Genomic DNA, 27,907 nt, shown 5'->3' on the forward strand with positions numbered 1-27,907 from the left:
AAAAAAGTGTGAAACAACTGAAAATATGTCTTATATTCTAGGTTCTTCAAAGTAGCCACCTTTTGCTTTGATGACTGCTTTGCACACTCTTGGCATTCTCTTGATGAGCTTCAAGAGGTAGTCACCGGAAATGGTCTTCCAACAATCTTGAAGGAGTTCCCAGAGATGCTTAGCACTTGTTGGCCCTTTTGCCTTCACTCTGCGGTCCAGCTCACCCCAAACCATCTCGATTGGGTTCAGGTCTGGTGACTGTGGAGGCCAGGTCATCTGGCGTAGCCCCCCATCACTCTCCTTCTTGGTCAAATAGCCCTTACACAGCCTGGAGGTGTGTTTGGGGTCATTAAATGGATATGAATAGCGGTACCAGAGCGCCAATAACAGGGCAAAAATATTAAAAGGACTGATTTATTAATATACACACAACGCGTTTCGGTGGACACAGCCACCTTCATCAGGTGTGACAAGCAGCAAACAATTGATCCTTATATACATTTGACTAGGTATACAATTACTTAAAAGGGGCGGGGCCAGATACAGAGTAATACCTCTATATTAACCCCTTGAGTTCATATATGCTCAATAGAGTAAAAAGGATTGTTATAAAATAATGCCTAATGAAGCATATAGGGTTCTTATAAAAAGGATTCGCTGTAAAAAAACAACAACTTGTGAATCCTATAATCTTAATACTTCATAGGATATATTGTCATCTACCACCCTATATTTTAGATTATATAAAAAAATAATAATAATTTTTAAATACAACATAAAACAATGCATAAATATAAAGTATAAAATTACAATCAGTTTCTATCATTATAATTAGGAAAAGTAGACGAAGAAAGGAAAGAGAAAAAAAAGAGAAAAAAAAAAAAAAAAATTCCAAAACCCCCCCCCCCCCAAAAAAAAAAAAAAAAAAAAAAAAAAATAATAATAATAAAAAAAAAAATAAAAATTTTTTTTTTTTAATTTTTTCTCCCTTCTCTCTCTCTCCTCCCTCCTCCCCTCCCTCTCTCCTTTCCCCTCTTCCCTCCTTCTCTCTCTCCTCCCCCCTCCTCCTCCATATAAAAGATATATATAATAAATTTGCTAAAATATGAAAACAATTATTTAAAAAGTTGTCTTCTCTATATTAAGGTTCAAACCTTCAGGAGACAAGGTTCCCATTTTGAAAATCCAATAATTTTCACGTGTAATGAGACGATTTAGTCTATCAGGGTGTGTATCAACTATATGATCAATGATAGTTAGTTTTAGGTTATTAGGATTTTTTTGATGTTCTTTTAAGAAATGATTAGAAACACTATGTAGGGGAAAGCCGTTTCTAATATTTTGGCGATGTTTATTTAATCTGGAGTGCATTTCCTGGATAGTGCGGCCAATGTATTGCAGGCCGCAGGTGCACTGGAGCAGATAGATCACATATGAGGACTGACATGTAAGTCTAAAGCGAATGGGATATATCTCTCCAGTGACCGCAGAGACGAATGTTTTGCCTCCGTTATCAATGGATTGACAGCATAAGCATTTAGGGACATTACATTTATAACATCCATTATTGCTAATAGGAGCTGAATGGTTCGGTCTTCTACCAATTGTTGTATTGCTAGGGGCTATATAGTTTCCTAGATTTTTACTCCTCCGATATATGACATGAGGAAATTCCGGTAAATGACCAGTTAATATTGGATCATTACTTAAAATGAACCAGTATTTTTTTAATAAACTGGATAACACTTGCGTAGGTTTACCATAGGTAGTAATCAGATTTAAACTGAAATCGTTGTTTGGCTCTTGGCTGGTATTCTTGGATTTGTTGATACACAGGTTCTGTGATAGGGATCTAGTTTTGGAGAAAGCATCCTCTAATAATTTCCGGGGGTATCCCTTAGCTCTAAAACCTTTTTGTAAAACCTTAGATTCCAGAAAAAAATCCAAATCATGTGTACAATTTTTTCTGACACGCCAATATTGACCGTATGTAATATTTCTAATCCAGCTGGGTAGATGGCCACTGTCAAATTCAAGATAGCTATTTACATCCACTTCCTTAAAGTGGGTAGATGTGGATATTTTACCCGAATTGTCTATATTTATCTGAAGGTCAAGATATTGAATATTACTCTCAGATATGGTAGAGGTAAAGGAAAGACCCCAGTCGTTAGAGTTTAATTCATCAATAAATTTGGCAGCCTCCACAGTATTTCCCCTCCATATAATAAACAGATCGTCTATAAAGCGGCGGTACATAACGATGGATTTATCGGCGCCAAGTTGTTGTTTTTTTACAGCGAATCCTTTTTATAAGAACCCTATATGCTTCATTAGGCATTATTTTATAACAATCCTTTTTACTCTATTGAGCATATATGAACTCAAGGGGTTAATATAGAGGTATTACTCTGTATCTGGCCCCGCCCCTTTTAAGTAATTGTATACCTAGTCAAATGTATATAAGGATCAATTGTTTGCTGCTTGTCACACCTGATGAAGGTGGCTGTGTCCACCGAAACGCGTTGTGTGTGTATTAATAAATCAGTCCTTTTAATATTTTTGCCCTGCTATTGGCGCTCTGGTACCGCTATTCATATCCATTTATTGTCCCTTTCCCCCTGTTGGGGTGCGGTAGAGCTGCCTTTAACTTATTGTTCTTTCACCTGTGGGAGGAATTTAATTAGAATCACTACCCTGGTTTTCCAAGCTGCGCTGCCCTAACCCCTCCGGAACGCTGCCGGGGGTGTTGGTGAAGCTGGGCGTCCATCTCGGCGTTACATGCAACTAACCTGACCACGTGATCCACCACCGAGAGATCAGGATCTGTGAACGCCGCTGGAAATAGATGACAGCCACCAACAGAGCGGAGCTTGTGGAGCTTTACACTGGGGTTGTGCAGAGGTGCACAACTTCATAAGGTTAGTAGCCATCCTCACACCCCTCTAACAATTGCAATACTGAGTCACCCATTGCGCCTTGTTCTCTCCTCTCTTTACATGTTTGGGGTCATTGTCCTGTTGAAAAATAAATGATGGTCCAACTAAACGCAAACCGGATGGAATAGCATGCCGCTGCAAGATGCTGTGGTAGCCATGCTGGTTCAGTATGCCTTCAATTTTGAATAAATCCCCAACAGTGTCACCAGCAAAGCCCCCCCACACCATCACACCTCCTCCTCCATGCTTCACAGTGGGAACCAGGCATGTAGAGTCCATCCGTTCACCTTTTCTGCGTCGCACAAAGACACGGTGGTTGGAACCAAAGATCTCAAATTTGGACTCATCAGACCAAAGCACAGATTTCCACTGGTCTAATGTCCATTCCTTGTGTTCTTTAGCCCAAACAAGTCTCTTCTGCTTGTTGCCTGTCCTTAGCAGTGGTTTCCTAGCAGCTATTTTACCATGAAGGCCTGCTGCACAAAGACTCCTCTTAACAGTTGTTGTAGAGCTGTGTCTGCTGCTAGAACTCTGTGTGGCATTGACCTGGTCTCTAATCTGAGCTGCTGTTAACCTGCGATTTCTGAGGCTGGTGATTCGAATAAACTTATCCTCAGAAGCAGAGGTGACTCTTGGTCTTCCTTTCCTGGGGCGGTCCTCATGTGAGACAGTTTCTTTGTAGCGCTTGATGGTTTTTGCAACTGCACTTGGGGACACTTTCAAAGTTTTCCCAATTTTTCGCACTTACTGACCTTTATTTCCTAAAGTAATGATGGCCACTCGTTTTTCTTTACTTAGCTGCTTTTTTCTTGCCGTAATTCAAATTCTAACAGTATATTCAGTAGGACTATCAGTTGTGTATCCACCTGACTTCTGCACAACATATGGTCCCAACCCCATTTATAAGGCAAGAAATCCCACTTATTAAACCTGACAGGGCACACCTGTGAAGTGAAAACCATTTCCGGTGACTACCTCATGAAGCTCATCAAGAGAATACCAAGAGTGTGCAAAGCAGTCATCAAAGCAAAAGGTGGCTACTTTGAAGAACCTAGATTATAAAACATATTTTCAGTTGTTTCACACTTTTTTGTTAAGTATATAATTCCACATGTGGTAATTCATAGTTTTGATGCCTTCAGTGTGAATGTACAATTTCCATAGTCAAGAAAATACAGAAAAATCTTTAAATGAGAAGGTGTGTCCAAACTTTTGGTCTGTACTGTATATATATATATAGAGCGTACTCTGTATACTGTTATGTATCTGTATGTGGACTGCGGCTGCTGTGTCTTTGGGGGTTAAACTCCCCTGATTCACAAGTGCAATCTCTTAGGATCAGAGGGGGGGGTGTGGACTATTTAGGATTTTTCAGAGACCGTCAGATTTTGCACTTTTTGGGAAGGCTGTGAACGCCGTCTAGTCTCATATTAAAAATAGAGTAATATCTTGCCGGCTTCTGCAGCCGCACACTGCCTCCTGCCTGCCCGACGCCTCCCAGCTCGTACCATGATGTCATCGCTGCGTCGGGCTCAGGAGGAAAATGTGCCAGGATAAGCAGAAAGAGACAATCATTTGGCAAATATATGGGAACAGAATGTGGATGAAAACGAGAGCGTGACCATTCACTGGCAGCAAGAAGAGATATTGGAAATGATGAGGAATCGACACAGACTGCATGAGAGTTACAAAACTGTGATAATAATTAATAATAAAAGGACGATTATTGTACCTATGTGACGGCTGAGGAGAGGCAGAGCATTGTGCAAGTTCTCACTAAGGCCAATCAGATCTGGGGTCCTCACTCTCCAGGGGCCCCATAGAAGTCTCAGCTATGTTCTCTCTTCCTACAGTCAGGGGAGAGCTCTCTGCTAAGATTGTACTTTCCAACTTTTGGGATGGGACCTCAGGGGAGCACTACACTAACTTTTGTCTTATGCCCCATATATACAGTGGGTACGGAAAGTTTTCAGACCCCTTTACATTTTTCACTCTTTGTTTCATGGCAGCCATTTGGTAAATTCTAAAAAGTTCATTTTTTTCTCATTAAAGTACACTCTGCATCCCATCTTGACTGAAAAAAAACAGAAATATAGAAATTTTTGCAAATTTATTAAAAAGGAGAAACTGAAATATCACATGGTCATAAGTATTCAGACCCTTTGCTCAGTATTGGGTAGAAGCCCCCTTTTGAGCTAGTACAGCCGTGAGTCTTCTTGGGAATGATGCAACAAGTTTTTCACCCCTGGATTTGGGGATCCTCGGCCATTCTTCCTTGCAGATCCCCTCCAGTTCTGTCAGGTTGGATGGTGAACGTTGGTGGACAGCCATTTTCAGGTCCCTCCAGAGATGCTCAATTGGGTTTAGGTCCGGGCTCTGGCTGGGCCAGTCAAGAATGGTCACAGGGTTGTTCTGAAGCCACTCCTTTGTTATTTTAGCTGTCTGCTTAGGGTCATTGTCTTGTTGGAAGGTGAACCTTCAACCAAGTCTGAGGTCCAGAGCACTCTGGAAGAGGTTTTCATCCAGGATATCTCTGTACTTGGCTACATTCATGTTTCCTTCAATTGCAACCAGTCATCCTGTCCCTGCAGCTGAAAAACACCCCCATAGCACGATGCTGCCACCACCATGTTTCACTGTTGGGATTGTATTGGGCAGGTGATCAGCAGTGCCTGGTTTTCTCCACACATACCGCTTAGAATTATCACCAAAAAGTTCTATCTTTGTCTCATCAGACCACAGAATCTTATTTCTCATAGTCTGGGAGTCCTTCATGTGTTTTTGAGCAAACTCTATGCGGGCTTTCATGTGTCTTGCACTGAGGAGAGGCTTCCGTCGGGCCACTCTGCCATAAAGACTCGACTGGTGGAGGGCTGCAGTGATAGTTGACTTTGTGGAACTTTCTCCCATCTCCCTACTGCATCTCTGGAGCTCAGCCACAGTGAACAAATACAGAACACAGATCAGACCGCCTAAACAAATTCCAACCCCAGACCAGAACCCTAAACAAAACCAAGCCCAGATGAAAAACATTACGCAAATACAGAACCCAGACCAGATGCCCAAACAAATAGAGATCCCAAGCCAATCCCCATAAACAAGTACAGACCGCGGAGCAGACCCCCCTAAATATTTACAGACCCCAAATCAGAACTTCTAAATAACTACAGACACTGCAGAGCCTCTGAACTCATATAGACCATGCATATCCCTTTAGTACAGACCCTAGATCCCATAATACAGACCCTGGACCAGATAGAACTTTTTGTATGATCTCAAATAGTTAAAAAATCTGGACCGGCTTCAAGTGTTTCTGTAAAGCTGACAGAATTCATGGTGTCATCGTCTGTCATTCCAAAAACTAGAAAGATGCTCCTGTATCAGGACGAGTTTGGCGGGGGAATCACAGCATGCAGCACCTCGGAGGGGCACTAAACCTACAGCCCGCAGCTTATAATAGTGCCAGAGCATTATAACGGGAGCTGACATCATAGATAGGTTAGTAAAGTAATGGTTCTCCGGGCTCCTGTCAGTCATTCTATTGAAGAACTTTCTACAGTCAGATGGCTGATAACGGAGAACAATACATTACATTTACGTGTTAATTTTTTTTTAATTATTTTTTTCTTATTTTTCACGTAATTTTTTAGCCCCCACAGGTACTTCATAATGTATTATATACTGCGGTAGTTTAGTACGTGTCAGGAAGGGGTTAATATCTTCACTAATCAGGGTGACATACGGTTTAATTTTCTAATCAGCTTTGAATTTTTGTGCTTTTTTTTTTTTAAACATTTTTTAATACTTGTAGCAAATCCTCAACTGTCAAATGTAATAGCCCCTCTGCGTGGCTCACCCTAAATACCCTGATGTGGGCAAAGTGGCCTGTTGGTGCCCCCCACCCTCCCTGGCATGTGCCACTTACCCCATTTGCCCCCTCCTAGCTGGACCGCGGCGCTGATTAATAGGTCTCAGATGATTTTTGGCTTCTGGATGTAACCAAGAATGTCCGATTCACTGACAGCAAACAGTGATCTTGAGATGAAACAAAAAATTGTTTTGGAAAGTTGCAAACTTTTTTGACTTTCAATGATTTCTTTAATTACGTTTAACCTGAAAGCAACTTTAAGCGGCTTCTGTCCATTTTACTGTCTCTTTAAGGCTCGTCGGTGCCGCCGCTAAACACCAGCTTCGCTTTCACTAATGTCTCATTCATATTAAACGAAGACGCAATTAAATATTCAACCTTTTTCTCACTGAACCCGTTACCCCTGACCCACTTTATATGACGCCGATATAAAACATCTTTCATATAAAATCATTTTTTTACATTTCTCTCTCGTGTGGAAACATTTTCTTTTCTTTATTTTCTACTTTAGGAATCGAGGGAGGGTCCAAATATTACTCACTAAGATCTCTGAGAAATGTACCGTAGTCACAGCTGTCGGAGGATAAAACACTTGCTATCTACAGCCACCACTAGAGGGAGCTCATCACATGCAGATTTATACAGCCATCACTAGGGGGAGCTCATTACATACAGATTTATACAGCCACCACTAGGGGGAGCTCACTACATACAGATTTATACAGCCACCACTAGGGGGGGCTCACTACATACAGAGTTATACAGCCATCACTAGGGAGAGCTCACTACATACAGATTTATAGAGCCACCACTAGAGGGAGCTCACTACATACAGATTTATACAGACACCACTAGAGGGAGCTCACTACATACAGATTTATACAGTCACCACCGGGGGGAGCTCATTACATACAGATTTATACAGCCACCACTAGGGGGAGCTCACTACATACAGATTTATACAGCCACCACTAGGGGGGGCTCACTACATGCAGATTTATACAGCCATCACTAGGGGGAGCTCATTACATACAGATTTATACAGTCACCACTAGAGGGAGCTCATTACATACAGATTTATACAGCCACCACTAGGGGGAGCTCATTACATGCAGATTTATACAGCCATCACTAGGGGGAGCTCATTACATACAGATTTATATGGCCACCACTAGGGGGAGCTCACTACATACAGATTTATACAGCCACCACTAGGGGGAGCTCATTACATACAGATTTATATGGCCACCACTAGGGGGAGCTCATTATATGCAGATTTATATACCCATCACTAGAAGGAGTTCACTACATATAGATTTATACACCCGCCACTAGAGGGAGCTCACTACATACAGATTTATACAGCCACCACTAGGGGAAGCTCACTACATACAGATTTATATAGCTACCACTAGAGGGAGCTCACTACATACAGATTTATACAGCCACCACTAGAGGGAGCTCACTACATACAGATTTATACAGCCACCACTAGGGGGAGCTCACTACATACAGATTTATACAGCCGCCACTAGGGGAAGCTCACTACATACAGATTTATATAGCTACCACTAGAGGGAGCTCACTACATACAGATTTATACACCTACCACTAGAGGGAGCTCACTACATACAGATTTATACAGCCACCACTAGGGGGAGCTCATTACATACAGATTTATACAGCCACCACTAGAGGGAGCTCACTACATATAGATTTATACACCCGCCACTAGAGGGAACTCACTACATACAGCTTTATACAGTCACCACTAGAGGGAACTCACTACATACAGATTTATATGGCCACCACTAGAGGGGGCTCACTACATGCAGATTTATACAGCCACCACTAGAGGGGGCTCACTACATGCAGACTTATACAGCCACCACTAGAGGGGGCTCACTACATGCAGATTTAGACAGCCACCACTAGAGGGGGCTCACTATATACAGATTTATACAGCCACCACTAGAGGGGGCTCACTACATACAGATTTATACTGCCACCACTAGAGGGAGCTCACTACATGCAGATTTATATGGCCACTACTAGGGAGAGCTCACTACATACAGATGTATACAGCCACCACTAGAGGGAGCTCACTACATACAGATGTATACAGCCACCACTAGAGGGAGCTCACTACATACAGATTTATACAGTCACCACTATGGGGAACTCACTGCGTACAGATTTATACAGTCACCACTAGGGGGAGCTCACTGCATACAGATTTATACAGCCACCACTAGGGGGAGCTCACTACATACAGATTTATACAGTCACCACTATGGGGAACTCACTACATACAGATTTATACAGTCACCACTAGGGGGAGCTCACTGCATACACATTTATACAACCACCACTAGGGGGAACTCACTACATATAGATTTATACAGCCACCACTAGGGGGAGCTCACTGCATACAGATTTATACAGCCACCACTAGGGGGAGCTCACTGCATACAGATTTATACAACCACCACTAGGGGGAACTCACTACATATGGATTTATACAGCCACCACTAGGGGGAGCTCAATACATATGGATTTATACAGATAGTGCTAAAGTCAATGGAAATGGCAGGAAAATGCTGTCACTATGTGCTGGGAAGTAGGAGCCGATGTGAAGCAAATGCTGTAACGCATTAATTATCATTAATTATGAGGTTTTCTACATTTAGCTAAATAAATGTCATTCATCATATGGTGAAAGTGTGACGCCTCATTCTCGAAAGAGCCCTTTTAGTTTTGAGTTTACCCTGGGCGATGGGGGGACTCGGCGTCGGGTCCTGAGACGAAGAGATGGAGTGCAGCCGTGGCCCGGACCCGACCCGTGCTCAGGGCCGTCACATGAAAAGGAAGATGTTGTGGGCTCGTCCGGGTTGAGTGGCTGATTTACGACTACGCCACCTGTGGTGCCTGGTGAAGGGTCACCAGAGCCGCTGCAGTCCACCGAGGCCTGGTGTCATGGCGGTCAACGTTCTCACTGCTCCCCACAGGCGGAGCAAGGCGTCAGGGCAGAGGGCCAGGATGTAAGGAGGGGGGTAGTAGTGCGGGGAGTACGGGCACCGCGTCGCATGGTATGGCACATAATGAACAGTCCGCAGGCCATAGGGGTGAACTTCCAAGGTTTTACTCACTTTAGAGACGACAGCGGGAAGGCGACTCCCTGCTCCCCGCGGAGTCCTGCGGCCACCAGGGACGGGGGTCCAACAACCTCCGAGTAAGTCCAGCATTCAGTCACGGCCCTACACCAGAGTGTTCCTGCACTACAGACCTCTCCCTTTCCCGTCTGTGTGTGTAGATAGGCCGGGGCTCCCTCTGAGCTCCTCTCAGGTATATGGCTCGGGTGGCAATTCCTCTCCATCCGATGCCCGGTGGGATCCTCTGGGCCTAACCGGGCTTTCCCGTCCTGGACGTAGAGTACAAGGTCGGGTGTCGGGGGCCGGTACCCCTCTTGCAGCCGGAATCCCTCTGAATAGATCAGGTAGGCGAGGACAGGTGGCGTACACCGCTCCGTCTGCATCCTCCCCGGGACCCATTTGCTAGGGAGCCACACTCTAAAGCTCCCGGGCATTCTCGATCCTGGTCCTCGACCGGGCTGAGATATTCCTTATCTCCCGCCTTCCCATCATCCCAAGGCCTAGGGACTAGGGCTGTGTCTCCATCCCCTGCAGGCCCACACAGGATCCACTTTCAGGGTAGGAGATCACGTTCTGAGACCAGTCAGGGTACAGCCATACTACAGCCGAGTACTGTCAGGCATCAGTCAAGAACAGTCAGAGAACCAAGAACCAAGATGGCCTTAAACTAAATATTAGATTTTTAGTGTAACTAACTTGTAAGTCCTCCACCCACACCCACTAACTGGTTCCTACCACTTTGTGTTCCCCAGTCTCCCTATAACCAGGAGGGGCAGCACCTAGTGCATACTAGCTCCCTCTGGTGGAGAAATGTGGTGTTGGATGCAAAAAGGTTAGGTCACAACCATCACACGGTCTTACCTCAGAGGAGGAACACCACACTCCATTAGAGAAGTGCAGCATTCCTGTGGCGGTCGAACCCTCAGGGGCGCCACAAAAGCTTCTGCAGTTTTATAATATACTTTGTACTTCAATTTCTGAACATTTCCATAATCTCTGCTTGCTGTCAGTGAACAGGAACAGATTTATTTACATCTCGAGGCTATGATTTTTGTGACAATAGAGAACTTTGATCTCTGATACATTGTGCACACTGGACTGTCAGAAGAAGGTTTTTTTTTCCATCTCTGCAGGTAAACACATTCCCTGACAGCAAGCAGAGCGCTTATAAATGCTGAGGCATGTATTCCCAAAATATATTAGAAAGATGGAAAACTTTTTAGGAAAGGTGATGAGTATGCTGATTGTTCACAGCAGGGGAGTTCCATGAAGAGCAGATCAAGTGGGCACTGCCTGTGTGATCCGGCCACGTAACCCGTCATTCAATCTTTGCCAGTTCAAGACCCTCATCTACTAACTAGATTAAAGTGGGGCAACAAAGGGCCGGCAAGTACAGACATTATATAGCTGTAATTACAATTAGTGAAGTCAGGTGTGATACCTCATTTTTCCTCTGGAGGTGCTGCAGGAAAAATGAGCACTTACAGATGACAGCTGATCAATGGAGATCCCAGTAAAAGGACATCTGATCACTGGGGACCCATCCAATGGAAAAAGATTTCTCATAGTAGACCTAAGGTAACTCCAAAAGTGTTATCATTCTTGGGTGGAGTTATCCTTTAAGTTTTAGTTGCAGGAAAGTTTTTTTTTTTCCTAATTTTTAATTTTTGCATTGAATCATATCTCGGATTTGAGGCTGACATTAATCATTCATACAGGAAACAGATTTTCAGTATTTGTTAGAAAGTGACATTTTCCAGTAAAAAAAAACAGAAAAAGAAGGAGATCATTAAAAAGTGCCAGGATCTGAACACGCCTCGGGCCCCGATCCCCTCGCTTACCCACAATTCTTCACTTCTCTCCTGGCACTTACAGCTTTTTTAGTGTAGACTCCCTGCAAAATGCTGCGTGTGATCATGAAATCTGTGGGGAAGGAGCTCACCTGTGGTGGAGCAACGACATGTACAATATACTGACTGTGTGTATATATACTCTCATCATTATCATCTGTTATCTATTATATATCCATTATCTATCTATTAGCTATCCATTATCTATCCATTATCTATTATCTATCTATTATCTATCTATTATCTATCTATTATCTATCATCTATTATCTATCATCTATCTATCATCTATCTATCATCTATCTATTATCTATCTATCTATTATCTATCTATCTATTATCTATCTATTATCTATCTATCTATCTATTATCTATCTATCATCTATCTATCATCTATCTATCATCTATCTATTATCTATCTATCTATCTATTATCTATCTATCTATCTATATATCATCTATCTATCTATTATCTATCTATCTATCTATATATCATCTATCTATCTATTATCTATCTATCATCTATCTATTATCTATCTATTATCTATCATCTATCTATTATCTATCTATTATCTATTATCTATCTATCTATCATCTATCATCTATCTATCATCTATCTATTATCTTTCTATTATCTATTATCTATCTATCATCTATCTATCATCTATCTATCTATTATTTATCTATTATCTATCATCTATCTATCATCTATCTATTATCTATCTATCATCTATCTATTTATCTATCTATCATCTATTATCTATCTATTTATCTATATATTATCTATCTATCTATCTATCTATATATTATCTATCTATTATCTATCTATTATCTATCTATCATCTATTATCTATCTATTATCTATCATCTACCTATCTATCTATTATCTATTATCTACTAGCTGTACCCGGCCATGCGTTGCTGCGGCTCAGTCTGGTTAAATGAAAAAGAAAGAAAAGAGAAAGCGCACGTTTCTAAACTATTTATCTTCACTATGCTTGTGGGTATACAATATTTTTTGTTGCTCTATTATCTGTGTAGATATAGAGATTGTCTGGTTTGCCACGCAACATATACACGTTAATTTTTATTTATAAAGATTATATATTATGTATATATATACCGTATATACTCGATATAAGCCGACCCGAGAATAAGCCAAAATACCTAATTTTACCACACAAAAAATGGGAAAACTTATTGACTTGAGTATAAGCTCAGGGTGGGAAATGCAGCTGCTACTGGTAAATTTCCCCATCATGGTAAGTATTGCCCACTCATCCCCAATCCTGGTATGTATGGCCCCCTCATCCCTAATCTTGGTATGTATGGCCCCCTCATCCCCCAATCCTGGTATGCATGGCCCCCTCATCCCCCAATCCTGGTATGCATGGCCCCCTCATCCCCCAATCCTGGTATGCATGGCCCCCTCATCCCCCAATCCTGGTATGCATTGCTCCCTCATCCCCACTCCTGGTATGCATTGCTCCTTCATCTCCAATCCTGGTATGCAAGGCCCCCTCATCCCCCAATCCTGGTATGCATGGCCCTCTCATCCCCAATCCTGGTATGCATGGCCCCCTCATCCCCAATCCTGGTATGCATGGCCCCCTCATCCCCCAATCCTGGTATGCATGGCCCCCTCATCCCCCAATCCTGGTATGCATGGCCCCCTCATCCCCCAATTCTGGTATGCATGGCCCCCTCATCCCCAATCCTGGTATGCATGGCCCCCTCATCCCCCAATCCTGGTATGCATGGCCCCCTCATCCCCCAATCCTGGTATGCATGGCCCCCTCATCCCCCAATCCTGGTATGCATGGCCCCCTCATCCCCCAATCCTGGTATGCATGGCCCCCTCATCCCCAATCCTGGTATGCATGGCCCCCTCATCCCCAATCCTGGTATGTATGGCCTCCTCATCCCCAATCCTGGTATGCATGGTCCCCTCATCCCCACAATCCTGGTATGTGTGGCCTTCTCATCCCCCAGTCCTGGTATGTATGGCCCTATCACTGCACACATAAAATAATAAACACTTATACTCACCTTCCTTCCTCACCTCTACTCCAGCGATGCGTCCTGTTCTGCTGCAGCAGCTCATGTCAGTATCCGAGCAGCGAATGAAGGAGAGGGAGAAGGGTTTATGAATGAGATGTCACTATGGGGGGGAGAATACCGGGTGGCCGGGGAGAGTCAGCCTGGGACTGAGCTCGTAACACCCCCCTCTCGCTGTTGCTTTTACGTCCATCAGCTGGTATATAAAAACGTAGTTGGTATATAAAAACATGCGTGTATTCAAATGCAACGTTGTCAAAATTTCAAAGCAATCGGTGAAGAACTTTCGGAGATTTAAGAAAACAAACATTTACATTTTTATTTATATAGATCTATTATCTATCTACTATCTATCTACTATCTATCATCTATCTATTATCTATCTACTATCTATCTATTATCTATCTGTTATCTATCTATTATCTATCTATTATCTATCTATTATCTATCTACTATCTATCATCTATCTATTATCTATCTACTATCTATCTATTATCTATCTGTTATCTATCTATTATCTATCTATCATCTATCTATTATCTATCTACTATCTATCAATTATCTATTATCTATCTGTTATCTATCTATTATCTATGATCTATCTATTATCTATCTATTATCTATCTGTTATCTATCTATTATCTATTATCTATAATCTATCATCTATCTATTATCTATCATCTATCTATTATCTATCATCTATTATCGATCTATCATCTATTATCTATCTATCATCTATTATCTATCTATCTATCTATTATCTATCTATTATCTATATATTATCCATCTATTATCCATCTATTATCTATCTATTATCCATCTATCTCATATTTATCTATTTGTAATTCTTCAGTACAGTGTGACCATTTGCTTCTGATGGAAGCTCAAATATGATACAATCTGTATTGTATAACTGCTGCTTGTCCTGATATAACTCGCTTGCTGTATCCAGTTCCCGTGGTCTGTGGGTCGGGTCTGGAATCCCGTCACCCTGTCTAATGGATGGGCCATGTTAGATCGGTGACCTACATTATCCTTGTCGATCAATACTGGACATGACTCTGTAGTAATAGTTCTGCTGTGTCTATTGATCACTTAATGCACAATGGAAAATGGAAACATTTAGGGAATATTCAGCTGCTGTGGTGTGGGGTGCGGAGTTAAGGGTGCAATGTGTTGGGTACTGGGGAGTGAGGTGTGGAGTGCTGGGATGCAAAATATGTGAGTGATATTATTGGGAAGTGGAAAAAAACTCAGCAACCGCTCTGCTGATTCCATAACTGCAGCGTCCAGACCGCCTCTTATATCAGCACAAAAACACCCCCCCTGCCGGGAGCTTCACAGCCGAGCAGCTGCATGCAGCCGTACATCACCAAGCACAATGCCAAGCGTCGGATGGAGTGGTGTAAAGCCGCCACCACTGGACTCTGGAGGAGACGTGTTCTGTGCAGTGACGGATCGCACTTCTCTGATGGAGGAGTCTGGGTTTAGTGACTCCAGGAGGACGTTACCCCCTGACTGCATTGTGCCCGCTGTACAGATGGTGGAGGAGGATAATGCTATGGGCTGTTATCAGGGGGCGGCCTAAGACCCTCAACTCGAGTGAAGGGAAATCTTACATTGTGGACAATTGTAGCTTCAGCTTTGTGGGAACAGTTTGGAGACGGGCCTTTTCTGTTCCCCATGACTGTGTCCAGACATGGAGGGGAGAACATGAGTGGCCGCACAGAGCCCGGACCTCAGTCTCATCCTATAATGGAGATTGTGAGCCCGGACCCCCCAACATCAGGGTCTGACCTCACAAATGCTCTACTGGATAAAGGGGCAAAAATTCCCACAGACGCCTCCAAAATCTTGTAGAAATCCTTCCCAGAAGAGCCGGAGCCGTTATATCTGCATAGGGGGCATTGAGCGGGTCCGGAGTGAAGACCCCCACACTTGTCCTCCCTACACCCTTATAGGACATATAGAACTTTATATGAGACAATAATATTAATGGATTATAGTAAAGATTTCATATATTTTCTGATAAATAAAACCGGCAGTAAAATTCCCTCGTAGAACTTTTGGCAGAGCGGTGGTGGAGATCGCCCGGACACTGATGTTCTGTCTCAGACCCCACAGGAGATGAATAGAAACCATTTATTGCCTCAGAGAAGACATGAAATTATCTCATTATTTTGCCATGAGGTCGGATGGATAATGAGTGTACAATGGCGGATCATAAGCCGACGACGCCGCGGAAATCCTGTGCGGGGGGTTTATTAGGATACAGATTCGCCTCTTTCTGTGATGTGGACAATGGGTATAGTGTACGTTCCCTGTATCCCGGATTACTATGTGGCCTGATGTTTAATTAATGTGAGAAAGGAGTCAACTGTTACACTGTAGTGTCTGATATGAAAGAGAAGTTGCCTTTAAGGAATGGTTGAAAATTAAAGCGGGTTTGGGCAATTTTTAGAAGGTTCCCTTGACGAGAACCTGATCACAAAGTGAGTTTCTGCTGGGACCACCAGCGATCAGTTGTAATCCATGGGAAAACATGTAAGTGTTACATTTCCCTGCAGTGCCCCCACAGGGCAAATGAAGCATTACACAGTGTCTTTTCTCATTAATAGACTGGACAGGATGGGTCCTCCAGAGAGAGAGAGAAAAACTGCTCTCTACTCTAGGCAAAAAATGAGGATCCCCTTGTTACCTCACTATCCTAGGGTGTATTAAAACAGGTTTCCTAAACCAGACAACCCCTTTAATTGAAGACAGTCCCTAATTCGGAAACTACATCTTAATACTCAAAGTAATACATTTGCACGAAGACTGATTCTCGCTCTGGAGGACCCACCACATCTGTTCATTACCCGGACAGCCCACTGATTTTAGTGAGCACCATGTAATACTTCTTCTTCCCTTTGGGGGAGCTGCAGAGAGAATAAAGCCTGGCTTCTAGGTTCCTCTATAGATCAAAGCTGATTACTGCCGGTGACAGCAGCCGTCAAACACTTATTTTCATTAGCTACTTTCAGAAAATGATTTTTTTAATTTTATTTTACATTTATTTATTTTTTTAATCATATTATTATTCATTATTATTAATAATATATGTATTATAATTATATATATATTTATATAAAATAAAAATAATAATTAATCATATAATCATATTATAAAACAGTCACACATTCAAAGCAAAATCACAGGTGAAAGAGGAATTTTTTGTGGAAGATGAGCCCTTTAAGTCACACATGGTGAAACTTCTCACACGCATGGTAATCAGGAAGATATCAAAAAGTTGGTCTTGTAACTTTCTAATTTTTGGACTTGGAGCGTAATTCATTATTCGGTTTTGCGCCTGTGTTTTTTTGTTTAATTTTTAGCCTGCTTTTTATTTGTTCCAAATTCTTTTAACTTATTTAAAAAGCTGCAAAATTTTTGCCGAAATGTACTCTTGTCCCGCCCCTGAGGAATGATTTTATGTGTGAAATAATTTTTTTCTGCAAATTTTGAGTTGTGTACGACATTTTAATGGAACATGTGACTTTTTGCTTAGAAAAAAAAAAGGGAAAAAATTCAAGTGTTTTTTATTTTGCATAAAATTCATGAACCGAGTGCGCCGATTTTGAAAAATTTGAAGCGAAAAAAAGTGAACGAATACCACAAGATAAAAAAAAGAAACAAGTTTTCCAGTAGTTTTATATCACAGCATGGATATGGCTAGACATTACCCAAGTTTCGCCTGTTGCCTGCTTCATCAGGATATTTTTGATGTTTTTTTGATGATTTGTAATTTTTGTACTCAGGTTATAAAACTTTGCTGAAAGGAATCTCTGGGAAATTCGGTTGCGGAGAACTTGTAGCAATAATGGGCCCATCGGGGGCTGGAAAGTCTACGCTGATGAACATACTAGCAGGATACAGGTCAGTACCGAGAAACAGATCATAAATAATGTAATTTAACCTAATATAATAAAGAAGGTAATGGGGAGGCTGCATAATAAATGGGGGTCACGCATTTGAGACCTTCATCTGTGGAGGACTAAGCATGTCCGTGCATTATACAGACAACTACTGGATTTCAATGGAGGCTATGTCATTCTTCAATTCACCTCTGGAGGCGCTGTAGAGAAAGTAACCATTTTGTGGGTGGAATTTTTTTAGGGGTCTACCAGGATAAGCCTGGTATTACAGTTTCAAGTCCCAGCATGCACTGATAGGGTCTTCGTTGATATGATTTTTTTCTGCTGTTTTTCAGAGAGACTGGCATGAAGGGAGAGATTCTCATCAATGGGCAGCCTCGTGACTTGAGGACCTTCCGGAAAGTGTCCTGTTACATCATGCAGGATGACATGTTGCTGCCCCATCTAACTGTGCAGGAAGCCATGATGGTAAGTTAAGTGGCCCACCTTACATAAATAATCACATCATCCCGTGGCTGTCATCTTATACTACTTTTGTGCTGAGGGTTACCTTATATTTAGCAGCCATAGAAGGTGCCAGAAATTCCAGAACCCTCTTGCGGACTAATTTTCTTAATGTAGGTTGACCAAAGAGGGTGTCCACTTTGAAGAACCCCTTATCCTTCTGTACCTTACTTATTTTGAGGGGTACTGCTATGGGGACGAATACGCCCCCATATCCCAAAAAAGATAACTTCTATAGAACCAGACAACGTGAGCCAATGGGGCATGTCGTTTTTTAATTCTTATTGTTTATAGCATTATTAATACTGTATTGTTACTATTATACTCTTATTATATATCCTCTATATTATATGAATGATATTGCTGGGAGGGTGATGCTCATATAGTCTGTCATTATATCACTCATATATGAATTGTATTGTAGGTCTCTGCTCACCTGAAGCTACAAGAGAAAGATGAGGGACGGAGGGAAATGGTAAGTTACAGTATTCAGCATATTCTTGTCATAACCCACTAGCTCATACTTGACCACACTTCTAAATGCCCGGGAGACTCACGGAATAAGGGAGACCTATGGACTCCAGGAAGAGTCAACAAACCATGTTAGACCCTCAGGTATTACCTTGACTGGCAGCAGAGACCAGCTAAGTAACAGGAGCAGAAAGAAGGGATGTGACAGGCAAGTGTGCGCTTGTGTGGGGGCATCATACTGTGTGTGGGGACGGGGGGCTGTGGGGGCATCATATTGTGTAGGAAGGACTATGAGGGTATCAGTTTGTGTGTTGAAGACTATGGGGGAATCATACTGTTTGTGTGGGAGTGTGGGGATATCATACTGTGTAGGTCTGAATGTTGGGTCATCATATTGTGTGTGACTTTGAGCGCATCATACTTTGAGTGGGGATGTGGCGGCATCATACTTTGTTTTGGACTGTGAAGGCATAATGTGTAGGGGGGACTATGGAGACATCAGATTGTGCTTGCGAAGGATTTTGAAGGCATCATATTGTGTGGGGCACTGTGGGGGCATCATATTGTGTAGGGGGCCTGTGGGATTATATTAGATGTGGGGAGTACTTTGGGAGAATCATATTGTATGGGGAACTGTGGGGGCATCACACTGTGTAGGGGGACTTTGGGGGCATCATACTGTGTAGGGGGACTGTGGGATTATCATATTCAGTGTGAGGAAGGAAGACTTTGGGAGTATCATATTGTATGGGGAACTGTGGGGGCATCATTCTGTGTAGGGGGTCTTGGGGGCATCATTCTGTGTAGGGGGACTATGGAGGCATCATACTGTGTGGGTGATTTTGAGGGGAGGGAGAAACAAACCTCCTCAATCCTTCTGGGAATCCAGTGATTCTGGGAGCTTTTTTTTATCGAGGTTGGTGAGGAAAAGGGTGCTGGGAAGTGTGACTCCTTTAAATAAGGGTAAATTGACTTCCTATATGCCTTCTTCTGGATCAACAGATTTAGGTACAGGGATTTTAGTAATACCATAACAGTAATACAAAAATAAAACTAATTATAAACTGGTTTATTTGTAATTGTAATAGTGCAGTAATGATAAAAATGGTAATTCATTTGTGAGGCCAGTAAGTTGGTGTAGTGTTTGTATGGGGAGTACAATGGGGGAGAAAGGTTGAACTTGATGGACCTAGGTCTTTATTGAACCTACGTTACTATGTTACTATATTATTAAATGATGGTATATAACCAGTATATGCCATAAGTTTTTGGTTTGTGGGGGTCTGAACTCTGGGATCTTACCGATCATAAAGTGATATCATATGCTAGTGATGTGCCATCACTTCATGGGATAGGAATTCCCACCTTATGGCCTATCTGCTTTTACCAAACAGTATTGAGCCTTATAGATCCTAATCATCCTAATCTTCCTGGTTCATTAGTAAAATAAATACTGCACCAACTATTGAGACATATAGAACTGATCATCCTAATCTTCCTGGTTCATTAGTAAAATAGCCTAGATTACAATACTGCACCACGTATTGTGACGTCTAGAAGCGATCATCCTAATCTTCCTGGTTAGTAGCTATAATGACAATACAAGAGTATTATAAGAGCTACTGGAACCTACGGAACCGATCATCCTAATCTTCCTGGTTGATAATTATATTGTAAGAATTACTATATAATGTAAAAAAGATGGAAAAAAACTAATCAACTTGGCAAGTTTTTTTTATATATACATCTCTTTAATTTAATTTAACAAAATGTAATTTTTAGATCTAACACCACCTTTCTTTAAATATTTCCTATCAGTTTTGTTTTTCTGAAAAAAAATCCCTTGAAACAATAGAATGATAACATTCTGCTTTCAGCCACCACTAGAGGGAGCTCAGAAGCTGTATAATGTCTATACAGTGTGCAGTAAGCTCCCTCTAGTGGTGGTTGGAGGTATTAAGAATTTTAATTGTCTAAATTCATGTTTATGCTGAAGATTTGGAGCTCAGAAAAACAGAGGTGCGATAGATCAAGATATGTTAGATGTAATTCATTGTAAACCTTTTATTTCAGGTAAAGGAGATCCTGACGGCGCTGGGATTGCTGCCGTGTGCGGACACCAGGACTGGCTGCCTCTCTGGGGGGCAAAGAAAACGTTTGGCGATTGCTCTAGAACTGGTGAACAATCCCCCAGTCATGTTCTTTGATGAACCCACCAGGTAGGTGCCTGTATCAAAATTAGTGAAAAACTTCACTTACGTTTACTTGGAAAGTGGTCGACTTAAAGGGGTTGTCGAGAATTATAAAAACATGACTGCTTTCTTTAAGAAATGGCCACTCCTGATCATAGGTTGCATCTGGTTTTGCAACTCAGCCCCATTTAAGTTAATGGAGCTGAGCTGCGATACCACACACAACCTTTGGTCAAGGGTGGCGCTGTTTTTTTTATAAGAAAGCGGCCATGTTTTTTTAATCCATTGTGGCAGCCAAGTCATCCTGTTTGTAGGGGGATCACACACCGATGTAAACGGACAAGTCTGAGTCGGTTGATTACATTTATCCTATTTTACGTTTTTTATTTATAATACGATTGTGATTTTTTTTACATTTCGCATCGACTTCTTACTCCGTCGAGGAGACTTGGCCGCGTTTGCCCGAGAACAGAGAAAACTTGTAATCTTTTAATCCATTAACTTTTAATTAAAGCAGTAATCATGAAAGTGGGTCAGAGGCGGCTCGGCGTGCTGCGGGTGTAGTATGGCCTCTCTTTTATTGCTTAGTCGGCTCTGTAGCCTGTTCTACATTTGTGGATTCAGGGCCGGATAAAGGTCTATCGAAGCCTCTGTAAAAAATATATATTGCTCTGCCCTCCTTTTTTTTGGAAGGGATGATACATGGAAAAGCTTATTAATAAAAAGCGCCAGACTGTGCTCAGATAACAGCACCTATATAATACATCTATGTAGTGCATGGATAATATCACCATAAAGTACCGTAATGTACCTGAGTAATAGTAGCTAATGGACACAATACTAAAGAAAGAGCACAAGACTGTGCTCAAACAGTCCCGCCATACAGTGCCTAATAGCTGTGCCATACTGTGCTCAAATAGCAGAGCCTATATAATACATCCATATAGCACTAACATAGTATCACCATATAGTATTATACCCCAATAAATGCAATATCGAGAAGTACTGTGACAGAGGCTAAATAGCTGTGCCTGTATAATACATCCATATGGTGCTCAGATAATATCGCTATGTAGTACCATACCAAACAATAACAGCACTGTGCCCAAAATACTGTGCCCAAACAGTAAGACCATACAGTGTCTAAATAGCAGTGCCATATAGTGCTCATATAATACATCCATATAGTGCCTACATAATGTCACCATAGAGTACCATACCCAAAAACAGTACCCAATAGATACGATATCGAAGAACTACTGTGATACATTGGCTAAATAGCTCTGCCATCTGGTGCTCAAATAACTGTGCCAATATAATACATCCATATGGTGCTTAGATAATATAGCTATGTAATAACATACCAAATAACAGTACCCAATATATAGCACTATGCCCAAAATACTGTGCCCAGACAGTAAGACCATACAGTGTCTAAATAGCAATGCCATATAGTGCTCAAATAGCAGTGCCTATATAATACATCCATTTAGCACTAATATAGTATCACCATATAGTACCATACCCAAAAACAGTACCCAATAGATACGATATCTAAGAACTACTGTGATACAGTGATTAAATAGCTCTGCCATATGGTGCTCAAATAACTGTGCCAATATAATACATCCATATGGTGCTTAGATATTATCGCTATGTTGTACCATACCAAATAACAGTACCCAATAGATAGAACTGTGATACACTGGCCAGACAACAGTAAAATACTGTGTCCAAACAGTAACAGCAGACAGTTTTTACATTGCAATGCCATACAGTGCTCAAATAACAGTTCCTATTTAATACATCCACATAGTGCCTAAATAATATCACTATAAGATACCATAGCGTACCCAAATAAGAGTACCTTATATACAGTACCGTTCAAAAGTTTGGGGTCATTTAGAAATTTCATTATTTTTGAAAGAAAAGCACATTTTTTTTCAATGAAGCTAACATTAAATGAATGAGAAATACACTCTATACATCGTTAATGTGGTAAATGACTATTCTAGCTGCAAACGTCTTGTTTTTATTCCAATATCTACATAGGTGTATAGAGGCCCTTTTCCAACAACCACCACTCCAGTGTTTTAATGATACATTGTATTTGCTAACTATGTAAGAAGCTAATGGATGTTTAGAAAACCCTAGAAAACCCTTGCACAAGTATATAAGCCCAGCTGAAAACGGTTTGGCTGATTTGAGAAGCTATAAAATTGACCTTCCTTTGAGCTAGTTGAGAATCTGGAGCATTACATTTGTTTGTTCTATAAAACTCTCAAAATGGCCAGAAAAAGAGAACTTTCATGTGAAACTCGACAGTCTATTCTTGCTCTTAGAAATGAAGGCTATTCCATGCGAGAAATCGCCAAGAAACTGAAGATTTCCTCCAACGCTGTGTACTACTCCCTTCAGAGGAGAGCACAAACAGGCTCTAACCAGAGTAGAAAGAGAAGTGGGAGGACCCGCTGCACAACTGAGCAACAAGACAAGGACATTAGAGTCTCTAGTGTGAGAAATCGACGCCTCACAGCTCCTCAACTGGCAGCTTCATTAAATAGTACAAGCAAAACGCCAGTGTCAACGTCTACAGTGAAGAGGCGACTCCGGGATGCTGGCCTTCAGGGCAAAGTGGCAAAGAAAAAGCAATATCTGAGACTGGCTAATAATAGGCAAAGATTAATATTGGCAAAAGAACACAGACATTGGACAGAGGAAGAGTGGAAAAAAGTTTTATGGACAGACGAATCAAAGTTTGAGGTGTTTGGATCACACAGAAGAACATTTGTGAGACACAGAACAACTGAAAAGATGCTGGAAGAGTGCCTGACGCCATCTGTCAAGCATGGTGGAGGTAATGTGATGGTCTGAGGTTGCTTTGGTGCTGGTAAAGTGGGAGATTTGTACAAGGTAAATGGGATTTTGAATAAGGAAGGCTATCACTCCATTTTGCAACGCCATGCCGTACCCTGTGGACAGCGCTTGAGTGGAGCCAATTTCACCCTACAACAGGACAATGACCCAAAGCACACCTCCAAATTATGCATGAACTATTTAGGGAAGAAGCTGGCAGCTCGTATGCTATCTGTAATGGAGTGGCCCAGCGCAGTCACCAGATCTCAACCCCATTGAGCTGTTGTGGGAGCAGCTTGACTGTATGGTACGCAAAAAGTGCCCATCAAGCCAATCCAGCTTGTGGCAGGGGCTTCAGGAAGCATGGTGGGAAATGTCTCAAGACTACCTCAGCAAATTAACAGCTAGAAGCCAAAGGTCTGCAATGCTGGAATTGCTGCAAAGGAGCATTCTGTGACCTAAGCAAAGTTTGAAGGAGAAAATTATTCTTTCTAATAAAAATCATTATTTCTAACCTTGTCAATGTCTGGACGATATTTTCTAATCATTTTGCAACTCATTTGATAAATAAAAATATGAGTTTTTATGGAAAACACAAAATTGTCTTGGTGACCCCAAAAGTTTGAACGGTAGTGTATACTATACAGTACTGTGCTGTGCTTAAATAATACCGCAATACAGCCTCATTTGCACAAGTGCAGCTTATTATGTGGTGTAGCCTATTACTTTTATCTTAAGACGTCACCTGCTTTGTGCTTTTGTTGGGTTTTTATATATATTTTATCATTTTTTTTCAATCTTTCCCTTTTCTAGTGGACTGGACAGTTCATCCTGTTTTCAGGTTGTCTCCTTAATGAAATCATTGGCGCAAGGCGGCCGGAATATAATCTGCACCATTCACCAGCCCAGTGCCAAACTGTTCGAGCTTTTCGATCAGGTGAGTTAATCCGGGAGGTGACATGAATGAAAAAAATTAGCATGAGAATCAGTCATTATAAATCCAATCGTCTCATCGGAGAACCACTTTAAATTGCCTGTGGAGGAGGAGGAGGAAATGGATGTAGCGAATCAGAGCTGAGCTGTTCCTATCAACCAGCCCCCGAGGAGCCGCAATATCTCCCTTTATGGTTCATACATCCCGATCTTAATGATTTGTCAAGTGACATAGCTGTACAATAAAATTCCCCCCCTTTCCCTAAAAAAAAGGGGTTCCCTTTAATAATAATTTATTTTTATTTATATAGCGCCAACATATTCCGCAGCACTTTACGATTAACAATTCCTTGATTCTGAATTTTTGTCTATTAGACCGAGCGGGGGGGAACCAATACGAGGAGCATTTCTCTCTGGAGGACCCGCCATGTCTATGTATTAGGACAGCTCATTCACATTAATTGGAATGATGTCATACTTTATTTCCCCTGTGGGGGTGCTGTGGGGAAATGAAATACTTTATCCTCTATAGATTGCAGCTGATGCTGACTCCCTGCCATCAGCTTATTCAGAAGATCCATTTTAACAAAATGAGATAGTTTTATCGACGATCTTTTTTTTTTCTTTTTTTTTTTTCCTGAGCCCAAATAAACGATCTTTCTTCATGATTTGCAGAACGGTTAAGACTGATGATTATTTTCTAGCATTAAATTTCCGGTAAATCTGCAGAACGGATAACGTTACACGTTTCTCTCTCTCTCCTTTTCTTACGCAGCTTTATGTATTAAGCCAGGGACAATGTATCTACCGTGGGAAAGTGTCAAATCTCGTTCCGTACTTGCGGGTTCTAGGATTAAACTGCCCGACCTACCACAACCCGGCCGACTTCAGTGAGTAAAAGCTGCTTCTCTGTAATGAAATAAAGGACCTCATGTAACAAAACTATCAGTCCAGCCAATTGTTGTAGAACTACTACTCCCAGCATACAAGTACAACCTATCGCTCTATCTTCATTTTTAGAGAATTTGTCTATGTTATTTATCTTAGCAAACTCCCTAATGTCCAAACGCAAACACACATATACATGCGTACTTTCTTTTTTATTTTTGAGGGGACTGCTCCATCCCACAGGGACTGCTACTTCTAATGCTGCCACTGCCATCTGCTGGTGAAAGACAAGCATATCCCATGTAATATTCTCTTCTAACCACCAGGTGGCAGACAGCATTACTTATCTAAACAGCAGCTCTAACTAGGAAAGGAGTTGAGGGCACAAGGGGGTTGTGGGGTCAAAACTATAAGACTTATTTTATTTTTTTTTTATTTTTTTTTAGCCTTAGTAATTCTCTGTCTGCACAGAGCTTTCTGGTAATTTGCATTCTGGGAAGTGTCATCTTTACATCAGGCACAGAGGATGCAGGAGAAAAATTAAAGGGGAACACCAGAGAAAAGAAAAAAAAATACTGGTTGCATTATAATTCAGGGGGTTTAACCAAAGGGGCATTAGGTTCTGTCCTGGCACTTACTAGGGTCTTCCTTACCTCTCTGCTACAGGACATCAGTAATATTAATAACATTATTTTGGGATGGGGGAGTCTGGAACATAGTATTATTATTATTATTATTTGATTTTTTCAAAATTGTGATTATTTTAATTATTATAAAACATTATTGTTAGTTTTATAAATAAATGATTATCATTTATACAATTATTATTTTATTATTGATATTATTATTTTGTATTATTATTCTCAGCATTTATCAATAATTGTATTATTAATTGCATAAATAAATAATTATTATTATTAGCATTTATACAGTGATTATTATTTTATTAATGGTATTATTATTTCTAAAAAATACTATCATTATTTGTATTATTATTTATAAATGATTATTAATATTTTTCATTATTTTATTATCATCATCATTTATAAATTATTTTATTATTATTATGAAAATACTGTTGTTATTATTAATATTTGTATTATTAGATATAAATTATTATTATTTTTATCATTATTATTATTATTATTTTTAAAATATCCTTAATTCCAGGGTGCTGTACATGTGAAAAGGGTTACAGACATATAACACATATAAAACATATAGAAAATAAAGTAAGCAGACAGACTGGTACAGATGGGAGAGAGGGCCCTGTCCTCGCGGTCTTACAATCTACATGATCAGAAGAACAATCTTTCGTTATATCGAATATACAGTTGCGTCCTACTCCTACCTCAAGCAATAGAAAAAAAGTCTACGTTTTTCTACATTTTTTTTATTTTTCAGATTTTTATAAATATTAATATTTTGAAGAAAAAAATGCAGGTGAAAGATTTTCCTAATTAGGCTGTGTGCCCACGTAGCATTTTTCAAGCGTTTTTGATGCGGAATTTCCGCAGCGGAAACGCTTGTAAAACGCTTGGTAACACGCACCCCATGGTCCCCAATGGGATTCCGCAAGTTCTATGCACATGCTGCGGATTTTTCCGCAGCGTTTATGCCGCGTTCAAAAATCCGCAGCATGTCATTTAATTTTGCGTTTCCGCAAGCAGAATTGCCTTTGTTCAATGCATAAAAAACGCAAGGCAGTTCCGCATGTGGAAAACGCGTGATAAACGCGCGAAAAAAGCGCGATAAACGCGTGCGGAATTCCGCATGCGTTTTTCCGGGAGAGGACTTGCATTTATGCAGCAGAAATTTTCTGCTTCATAAATGCAACGTGGGCACATAGCCTTATACGTTATTGCCCTCTAGTGGTCAAAAAGTGTATAACCGGACAGTGCTAAAATCCTGCTGGACCATATAGTGTTACTATCTTGACTGACCAGAGACCTTTGCAGTTGTATACCACCTATACACTATTTTTGTGTTGCCTCAACTCATAAAATAAAAAGTGAAAGGACTTTGCCAATAGTCTTTATTATCATTCTTCTTTCATTTTGTGCATACAGCTCCCCTGCGGACTAATATGTAAAAAACCTGTATGTTTAGGTTCTTCAGTTTTCCTCCTTTCCATCTGATCCTTCTTACTCAGATACATCTGGAAGTTTAGTAATAAATTGGGGAATGAGAGATAGATGACAATATGATTTCAGCTTCAGACTACACAGGATTTATTTGTAGTCTGTTACCATGGAGACACATAGGTCTACATATGAGCTGTATACACAATCCAG

General features: G+C 41.0%; 1 protein-coding gene across 1 annotated transcript in view; it reads left to right on the plus strand.

Annotated features, from left to right (window-relative positions):
* Positions 1-27,907, plus strand: part of ABCG1 (ATP binding cassette subfamily G member 1) — a 70,498-nt gene that overhangs the window by 27,963 nt on the left and 14,628 nt on the right. The window contains exons 3-8 of the mRNA XM_073668489.1: positions 17,653-17,770; positions 18,105-18,237; positions 18,698-18,748; positions 20,818-20,963; positions 24,606-24,729; positions 25,501-25,615. Of these exons, the coding sequence (XP_073524590.1) occupies positions 17,653-17,770; positions 18,105-18,237; positions 18,698-18,748; positions 20,818-20,963; positions 24,606-24,729; positions 25,501-25,615 (687 nt within the window). The remainder of the gene's footprint in view (positions 1-17,652; positions 17,771-18,104; positions 18,238-18,697; positions 18,749-20,817; positions 20,964-24,605; positions 24,730-25,500; positions 25,616-27,907) is intronic.

Source organism: Phyllobates terribilis, unplaced genomic scaffold, assembly GCF_046119375.1.
Source record: "Phyllobates terribilis strain yellow unplaced genomic scaffold, ASM4611937v1 Scaffold_2__4_contigs__length_985480577, whole genome shotgun sequence".
NCBI lineage: Eukaryota > Metazoa > Chordata > Amphibia > Anura > Dendrobatidae > Phyllobates > Phyllobates terribilis.